The sequence below is a fragment of the Mandrillus leucophaeus genome, unplaced genomic scaffold, assembly GCF_000951045.1.
Source record: "Mandrillus leucophaeus isolate KB7577 unplaced genomic scaffold, Mleu.le_1.0 Scaffold259, whole genome shotgun sequence".
Lineage (NCBI taxonomy): Eukaryota > Metazoa > Chordata > Mammalia > Primates > Cercopithecidae > Mandrillus > Mandrillus leucophaeus.
In genome coordinates, this window is record NW_012102687.1 from 3,040,117 (window position 1) to 3,050,247 (window position 10,131).

A 10,131-nucleotide genomic window follows, 5' to 3' on the forward strand; every position below is an offset into this window, starting at 1 on the left:
TTTCTGGAACAGAATTGCATGTAATCCATTTCCATACAGGATATTATCCATATCCTAATTTATATCCATATAAATTTAGGATTGGACTGGGTCACAAAATGAGAAGTAAAAAAAAAAAAAAACAACTTTTGAAATATTGGCAATTTATCCGCAGAAAAGGACACAAATACATGCGTTTTTTTTCTTTTGTATCCTGAATGCACTAAATCATAAACAGTGTAGCTGCAACATTACCTGAAAATAAATTCTTGTGAATGATACTGTTCTTTATTTTTTATATTTTCCAGCTTGCATTACTATTTTTTAAACATTTAAACCTCAGATTATTGGTGTTAAACATGAAATGTCAGACTGAATATCTTATGAATGTATATTGTGTGAACATGAATTCCCTCTACAAATTAGTTTTTAATTCTTTTTTAAAGATCTAATATTTAATAATACACTAATTTACTTTCCTTAGCACTTAATTATAGAAGTACATGACTACTTATTTCCAAAAATTCTAAATACCCTGAGCAGCTTAAGATTGTGTCCTAAGTAAAGAATTTCCTCAAGTCTTCTTTATGTGCCTCAGCCAGATTGGGAAAGACTGAGAAGTAAATACACAGAAAGAATTATCTTCTTTTGCTTGTATTTCCTGATTTGAGTCATCCAGGGGTGAAAGAGACTGCCTTTTCTGCAACAGAAAATAACTCAGGAATGGCAAGTTGTGTAAAAGAACTAGTACAAAGCATTGAACCAGTTTAACATACCGCCTAAAAATTTATAAGTTAATAAAATCAAATTCAAATGCCAAACATTATCGGTGAAAGAAAATACATACAAATGACACATTATATTTGAGACTCTATGTGTCCCCAGTTCAATGACTGGTACCTTAGGAAACTGTTCCTTAAAACATACAGTAAGATTTTCAGTACTTGAGAATTTTAAATATCATTTCTTTATATTTAATAAATAGCTTAAAATTATAGCAAACTGGAATTCAGATTCTCATTTCTTCTTTATCAAATTGGCCTCAATTTTTTAAAAATACAGTTGCTGCTCACCAGCTCTAAACAATGAACAAAAAATGTAGAACAAAAAGAGGTGGAAGGGACTGACAAATTACAATTCGGTGGGAAAAGAGGAAGAGAATGAGAAAGTATTCGATATTCTTTGCCCCCAAACAATGGAGAACTGTACACAGGCACCATGGTAATTACTTACATCTTCCCTATGTCCCACTAGTACATACTAATAATTTAGTTTCTATTACTAGTCACTTACCTACACGAATAAATTGATACATTTCGGAATTTATATGACTTAGCTACATGGCTTTTAAGAAGTATCCTACTATGGTTTGACAGTCCCCTCCAGAACTCATGTTGCAATTTAGCTGCCACTGTAACAATATTAAGGGAAGGGACTTTTAAGAGGTGAGTAGACCATGAGGGCTCCACCCTCACTGGGGACTTGTATTATAAGGGTGAGTTCAGCCACTCTTGTCCTCTCTTACCCTCTTGCCTTCACCATGTGATGACACAGCAAGAAGGCCCTCACAAGATGCCATGCCTTAATATTGGACTTCCCAGACTCCAGAACTGTGAGCCAATAAATTTCTGTTCATTATACATTACCCAGTCTGTGATATTCTGTTATAACAGCACAAAACAGAACATGTCCTTTGGTAAGTTATGAAACTGTACTCTATTCCAGGTTTCCCCTAGCCAGTCTGTAACAGTCTGTTTTATATTGCTATAAAGAAATGCCTGAAGCTGAGTACTTCATTAAGAAAAGAGGTTTATTTAGCTCACAGTTCTACAGATTGTAAAAGAAACAAGACACCAACATCTGCTTCTGGTTAGAGCCTCAGGAAGCTTTCAATCACAGGGAAGTTGAACTGGCAGCACTTATGTAACATGGTGAGTGTGAGCAAGAGCGGTGCCATGCTCTTTTAAACAGCAGCTCTTGTGTGAACTAATAGAGTGAGAACTCACACATTACCATGGGGACAGCACCAAACCATTCATGAGGGTTCCATCCCATGACTGAAACACCTCCACCAGGATCACATTTCAACACAAGATTTGGAGGGGACAAAGGTCCAAACTATATCATAGTCTCAACCCAGTTATTTCAATTGTCTATTTCTAATAAGTAAACAAGTCATCCAGTTTCCATGGTGTGATCACAGCTCATTGGAGCCTCAACCTCCTGGGTTCAAGTGATCTTTCTGCCTCAGTCACTTGAGTAGTTGAAACTACAGGCATGTGGAACCATGCCTGGCTAATTTTTGTATTTTTTGTAGATGAGGTTTCACCATGTTGCCCAGGTTGGTGGTCTTGAACTCCTGGGCTCTAGCAATCTTCCTGCCTCAGCATCCCAAAGTGTTGGGATTACAAGTGTGAGCCACCCTACCCAGCCTACAGCTACTCACCTTAATAAAACAAATATATTAGCTTACGCAATGATTTTAATTTAATTCTATATTTGCAACTGTAGACATGCAAAGGGGTTACCCATACACAATCATGTGAATGTCAGCTTACCTTATTATATAGTAAAAGGTTAATACAAAGAATTCTCCATAGAAAGTGAGAAACTGTGAGTAGAACATCTTAAGTCTTTGCATTTACATCAGTTTAGAGATCTAGGGACACAATTTTAAAAATGCGCTGTAAGATTAAGGTGAGGATGACGACAACTGCATTATTTCTCTCTTTCAAATAAGAGACAGTTGGTGACTTAGTCCTTTTGTGCTGCTGTAACAAAATACCACAGGCTGAGGAATTTATAAAAACAACAGAAATTTATGCTGGGCATGGTGGCTTGTACCTGTAATCTCAGCTACTCAAAAGGCTGAGACAAAGGGATTGCTTGAGGCCAGGTGTTCGAGACCAGCTAAGACAACATAGCAAGACCCTGTCTCTAAAATAAATAAGTAAGTATGCCTTACAGTTCTGGATGCTGGGGAAGTAAAGATGAAGGCATTAGTAGGTTTGGTGTCTGGTGAGGGTTGCTCTCTGCTTACAAGACGGCACCCTGTTGCCACATTCTCCGCAGGGAGGAATACTGAGTCTTCTTCACATGGTGGATGAGACTGGGGAGCAAAATGGATCTAAGCCGGTTCCTTCCAGCCCTTTTTATAAGGCACAAATCCATACATAAGTGCATAAGTGCCTTTTATAAGGCACTAATCCATACATAAGTGCAAAGCCCTCATGACTTAATCATTTCCCAATACTTTAAACAATTTCTCTAGATTATTTCATAATGCCTAATACAATGTAAAAACTTTATATAAATAGTTATACTCTATTGTTTAGGGAATAATCACAAGAAAAAAAAGTCTACCATGTTCAGTACAGTTGCAACCATACATTTTATTTTTTTCTATATATTTGTGATTCACAATTGGTTGAACCCACAGATGCAGAACCCACAGACAGAGAGGGCCGATTTGTATAGAGAGGAAGGCAACTGGACCTAAGTGGTTAAGGTATCAACTTAATTTAAAGCAAAGATCAAATGGTACAATTCAGATGTTTCTGTAGATAGTAAATATCCACTGTCAGATAATACTATAGGCACACACTGTTTTATTGTACTTCATTGTACTATACTTCATATACATTGCATTTTTTACAAATCGAAGGTTTGTAGCAATCCCACACCTAGCAAGTATATCAACTCCATTTTTCCCAACAGCATATGCTCACTTCATGTATACTGTCACATTCTGGTAATTCTCCCAATACTCTGAACTTTTTCATAATTGTTATTTGTGTTATAGTGATCTCAATCAGTGATCTTTGATGTTACTATTGTTTTGGAGGCACCATGAACTATGCCCATATAATATAGCGAACTTAATGGATACATGTGTTATGTTCTGACTGCTCCACACATCTGCTGTTTCCTTTTCTCTCTCCTCAGGCCTTCCTATTTCGTGAAACAACAACACTGGAATAAAACCAATTACTGGCCATGAAATGACCTCTAAGTGTTCAAGTGAAAGGAAGAGTTGTACGTCTCTCACTTTACAACAAAAGTTAGAAATGATTAAGCTTCCTGAGGACAGCATGTTGAAAGCTGAGGCAAACTAAAAGCTAGGCCTCTTGTGCCAAACAGCCAAATTGTGAATGCGAAGAAAAAGTTCTTAAAAGAAACTAAAAGTACTACTCCAGTGAACACAGGAATAAGAAAGCAAAACAGCTTTACAGCAGATATGGAATAAGTTTAAGTGGTCTGGATAAAAGATCAAACCAGTTACAACATTCCCTTAAGCCAAAGCCTAATCCAGAGCGGGCCCTAACTCTTCAATTCTATGAAGGCTGAGAAAAACTGCAGTTTCTCTCCCAGTGGGAAGCTAGCACAGGTTGGCTCATGAGGTTTAAGGAAATAAGCCATCTCCATAACATAAAAGTACAAAATGAAGCTGCAAGTTATCCAGAAGATCTAGATAAGGAGGATACACTAAACACCAAACAACAGATTTTTCAGTGTACATAAAATAGCCTTATATTCAAAGAAGATGCCATCTAGGATTTTCACAGCTGCAGAGCGGGAATCAATGCCTGGCTTCTAAACTTCAAAGGACAGGCTATCTTGTTAGGGGTACTGCAGCTGGTAATTTTAAGTTGAAGCCAATGCTCATTTACAATTCCAAAAATCCTAGGGTCCTTAAGAATTTTGCTACATCTACTCTGCCTGTGCTCTACAGATACAAAAACTATGCCTGGATGACAGCACATCTTTTAATATCATGGTTTACTAAAGATTTTAAGTCCACCATTCAGTAAAAGATTTCTTTCGAAATGTTGCTGATCATTAACAATGCACCTGGTCACCCAAGAACTCCAATGGAGATGTACAAGGAGTTGAATTTTTTTAATGCCTGCTAACACATCTATTCCATAGCCCATGGATCAAGGAATAGTTTTGACTTTCAAGTCTTACTATATAAGCATATTTTTTGTAAGGCTATAGCTGTCATAGTGATTCCTGATGGATTTGGGCAAAGTAAACTGGAAATCTTCTGTAAAGGATTCACCATTTAAGATGTCATTAACTACACTGATGATTCATGAGAGGGGGTCAAAATATCAATATTAACAGGAGTGTGGGAGAAGTTGATTCCAACCCTCATGAATAATTTTGAGGTGTTTAAGACTTCATGGGAGGAAGTAACTGAAGATGTGGTAGAAATAGGAAGATAACTAGAATTAGAAGTGGAACCTAAAGACGTGACTGAATTGCTGCAATCTTACGAAAAAACTTGAACAGATGAGGAGTTACTTCTTATGCATGAGTAAAAATGAGGTTTCTCAAGTAAAAGCTACTCGTGGTGAAGATGCTATGAACACTGTTGAAATGATAACAAAGGACTTAGAATGTTACATAACATTCTTAGTTGATAAGGCAGTAGCAGAGTTTGAGAGGACTTGATCCCAAATTTCAAAGTTTTACGGAGAATAAAATGCTATCAAGTAGCATCACATGCTACACAGAAATCTTTGGTGAAAGGAAGAGCTAATTAACATAGCAAACTTCACTGCTGTCTATTAGGAGAAACTGCCACCTTTAGCAACCACTACTCTGATCAGTCAGCGGCCAACAACACTTGAGGCCAGACCCTCCACCAGCTAAAAGATTATGACTCACTGCAGGCTCAGAGGGTCATTATTTTTTTTTGAGCAGTAAAGTACTCTTAAATTGAGATATGCACATTGGTTTTTTTAGGCACAATGCTATTGTATACTTAATAAACTACAGTAGCGTGTAAACATAACTTCTATATGCATTTGGAAACCAAAAACTTTGTGTGACTTATTTGACCACAGTGGTCTGGATCTGAGGCCACAGTATCTGTGAGATATACCTGTACCTGAGGTAAAGAAATGGACAGATTTTTACTTTGAGATGGAGTCTTGCTCTGCCACCCAGGCTGGAGTGCAATGGTGTGATCTTGGCTTACTGCAACCTCTGCCTCCCAGGTTCAAACAATTCTCCTGTCTCAGCCTCCCGAGTGCTGGGATTACAGGCACGTGCCACCAAGCCCGGCTGATTTTTGTATTTTTAGTAGAGGCGTGGTTTCACCATGTTGGCCAGGCTGGTCTCGAACTTCTGACCTCAGGTGATCCGCCCACCTCGGCCTCCCGAAGTGCTGGGATTACAGGCATGAGCCACTGCACCCAGCCAAAATGGACAGGTTTTTAAATGCCATGATGATCAGAACAGCTTGATGACTAAAAACAACATGTTACTGTTCCCATTCTTGTGGAAAAGGATTTGGGTTTTTCTTTTAGTGCTTTTAGATATAATCTCATAAACTCTTAACAATATTCTAACAATCATAAAAAGACTGTGCTATAACCTGTGAAGGTAACTCCTGAAGAGAAGTTGCAAAAATATTTTAAAAAATAATGAAGAAAGTATTCACATGACAAAGTTAATGTATACCAAGGCAGAGCCTCTCAACTTGTGTACAAGGAATGCTGAAAGAGTCCCCTCAGCTCATGAGAAAGAAAAGTGGGGCCTCAGTGCAACCAGAGTGCATGGGCTTGTGTTAAGTGGTTTCCAGATTACTCCAATGTGCCATATAAACACTGTTTCCTAAGTGTGTAAAGGAATGTAAGACTGGGAAACATCTAATTAGTGGAAACTGCTAATCAGAAAACCAGAAGAACTAGGTTCAACTCCTTGTCAACTCACTAGCTGAGTGATCTTAAATTACTTTAACCTCTTTGGGACACTTAGACTCCTCATTTACTAAATGAAAACTAGAGTATTTCAATGGTCTCTTCTAGTTCTAAAACCCGTAATTTCCCTTACGTTGACACTTCATAATATAAAGCAGTAGTCATTACTCATTTAATTAAAAACTCTAAATTCAGATATTCAATAAATATTTGTTATTTACTGAACCTAGTCTGCATGTAAGGATCTGGAAAACAAATATGGAAGACAAAATCCCTAAATAGATCTTATTGTGAATAATCTTTACATCCCTTTTAGGAGGTTAAATAGTAAAGTCTTCTGAACAGTGCCCAAATAAAGGAAATATTTTGCACAGATAATGGAAGCTTGCCTATGCATAATAAATATTTTTTACTTTAGCTATAATCAGAGCTTCTACCAATATATAAGAATTTTCTCCTCTATACCCTTCAACTGTTTTAAAAGAAAAATTATGGTCATTTAAATTTACTCACAAATTACATTTGTAATTAAAATTGATTTCCAAAGTATAAATTTATAAAAATAGTTTAAAGACTCTCAAAAGGACTTCAACATCTTATATTCATATTACAGCAAGAAAATCAATGTGCTCCATATATTTTACCCATGATGAAACTTGTCCCATATCCATTACTATATACATAGTTTAATTGGGTGGGGTTGGGAGGGAGAGGCATGAATTCAAAATTTTAATTAAATATTACATAATTTAATGTTCCCCCAAGAATCTGAGCTGACATTTTCATATGAATACAATTTCACAAAGGTTACAAATATATATCAACTTACAATAGAAGGAATCATTTACTATTTTACAGTTTTTCTAAAAATCTAGCTCCATAATTACTCTTTAAAAAAACAAAAAAATCCTTACCACATAATATGAAAAGTCCACATTTCTCTGGAAATGCATAGTCACCTAATAGTAATGTCCAAAATGAGAATTACTATCTCCAGAGGAGGGTGGAGGAGGCAGCGGTGGAGGGGGAGGGGGTGGGGGTAGGGAGTATGGTAAGTTAAGTAATGGATGAGCTGCCATGTTTGGTGTAGCCCAACTCATGTTTACAGGTGGGGGTGGTGGTGGGGGTGGAGAGCGGAGTGGAAAATTATGCACATCAAACATTGGAAGAGGAAAGGGGTACTGTGGCATAATGGGATTATCTTGTCTCTGAGAAGGAAATCCTGAAGTCTCCTGAGATACCATATGTTCTGAATTATAGAAATGCTGAGGTGGAGGCCTGCCATGGCAAGATCGAGGGTATCTGCCCCTGGAAAATCCTCGTGTGAATTCTCTGTTACGATATCCTTTTGCATGCTCTGAAGTAGAGTGAGCATTCCAATTCTGATGTACTTCAGCAAAATCTTCACCTTTGAGTGAGGGGAGGGAAAACAAAACAACAAAAGTAAGTTTAATATATCAAAAAGCACTGTTTGAAATTTCAATTATGAATTTTCTTTATTATCCGGTATATCTTATGGCAGTTAAAAAAGTGTAAAACATAAAATGGTAAATTTTAAATGAATTTGAAAAGACAAAACCTAATGCCAAAGAACGATAATCGAGCAAGTCAGAAAACACTTAGATGATAACCATTCTACTCCAGCCAAACACCACAGAAGAAAATGTGTCACCATCTCTACACACTCTCAAAGGCTGAGTATGGATCCTAGACTTCTATCCTTCACAGGCAGTAATGAGGTACTCCAACCCTTCCACCGCAGTAGCATCAGGAACAGGCTGAACAGGGTGCCAGTAACACGCCTCCCCGCAGTGACAATGAACATCACATGGGGAACCTGAACTTCCACCTCCACTGGCAGCAACACAGTGTTCTACCCTCTTTTACACTGTGACAATGTCAGAGAAGACTGAGTAGAGTTAGGATATTTGTCCCCATCCAGTGATAACGAGGCCATCCTCCACTGGTGTCAGCGCATGCCATATGGGAAGGAATGACAAAGTACTCCTGTCCCTACCAGGCATAAGAAAATACCTCATGGGGTGTCAGAACTTCTACCCTCATCCAGCAGTAACAAGGCACCCCTTGGCCAAAGGTGTCAACAGAGGCTAAGAGGAATACCTAGACTTCAATCTACCCCATTCTTTTTGCTGCCAGAGAAGCATTTTTAAAAAGACAAAGAAACAATTACAACAAACCCAGCTAAATCAGAAGATTTACATAAGATCCATAGTCTTGTAATATAATACTCAATATCCCAAGTTTCAATAAAAGAAAATTGCTCATCATAAAAAGAACCAGGAAGATTTAAAATTCAATGAAAACAAAAAATTAACCAAGGGTGTCACAAAGATGTTAGAATTATGAAAGGTATTAAAGCAGTCATAAAAATGCTTCAACAAGATATTATGAACATTCTAAAAAATTAAAATTACAAAGTTTTAGCAAAAAAAGGATATAAAATAAAGAATAAATTGAAATTTTAGAACTGAACATTACAATAACCAAAATAAAAAACTCAATGGAACAATATTGAAGGAGAAGAACAAAGGACGGAAACTACCCAACTTCAAGACGTATTATAAAGTTTAATCACAGCAGTGTGGTACTGGTGAAACAACGGACAAATAAATCTATGGGACAAAACAGAAGGTACAAAAATAGATCCCCATAAACATAATAAACTGATATTTAACAAAGGAGCAAAGGCAATACAACAGAGCAAAAGTAGTGTTTTTAACAAATGGGGCTGGAAAACCTGGACATCCATAGGCAAAAATAAATAAATAAATAAATCTAGACAATAATCTTACACCGTTCACAAGAATTAATTCAAAATGGATCACAGACCTCAATGTAAAATGTGGAATTATAAAATTCCTAAAAGATAACATAGAAGAAAATTTAGATGACCTTGGGTTGATAATGACTTTTCTTTTAGAGATGGAGTCTCGCTCTGCAGGCCTGGCTGGAGTGCAGTGGCACGATCTCAGCTCACTGCAACCTCCACTGCCCGGGTCCCGGCTCAAGCAGTTATCCAGACTCAGCCTCCCAAGTAGGAATGCGCCACCATGCCCAGCTAATTTTTGGATTTTTAGTAGAGACGGGGTTTCACTATGTTGGCCAGGCTGGTCTTGAACTCCTGACCTCCTGATCTGCCCACCTTGGCCTCCCCACGTGCTGGGATTACAGGTATGAGCCACTGTGCTCGGCCAATAATGACTTTTTAGATAGGACATCAAAGGCATGATCCATGAAAGAAATGATCAATATGCTGAATTTCATTAACTTAAAAATTTCTGCTCCATGAAAGATACTGTCAGGAGAATGAAAGAAAAAAAGCTCAGAAGTTCAAGGTTACAGTGAGCTATGATTGTACCACTGCATTCTAGCCTGGGCAACAGAGTAAGAAGATCTCAAAAAACAGACAAAAAAAAAAAAA

General features: G+C 37.4%; 1 protein-coding gene across 2 annotated transcripts in view; it reads right to left on the minus strand.

The window, feature by feature from the left end:
• Nucleotides 1-5,738: 5,738 nt before the first annotated feature.
• Nucleotides 5,739-10,131, minus strand: part of NAF1 (nuclear assembly factor 1 ribonucleoprotein) — a 38,683-nt gene continuing 34,290 nt past the window's right edge. Inside the window, exon 8 of one of the 2 annotated variants that reach the window (XM_011983980.1) lies at nucleotides 5,739-5,875. In XM_011983980.1, the coding sequence (XP_011839370.1) occupies nucleotides 5,739-5,875 (137 nt within the window). Of the gene's footprint in view, nucleotides 5,876-7,416; nucleotides 8,098-10,131 lie in introns of those variants that run through there. The other variant, XM_011983979.1, reaches the window with a different exon arrangement.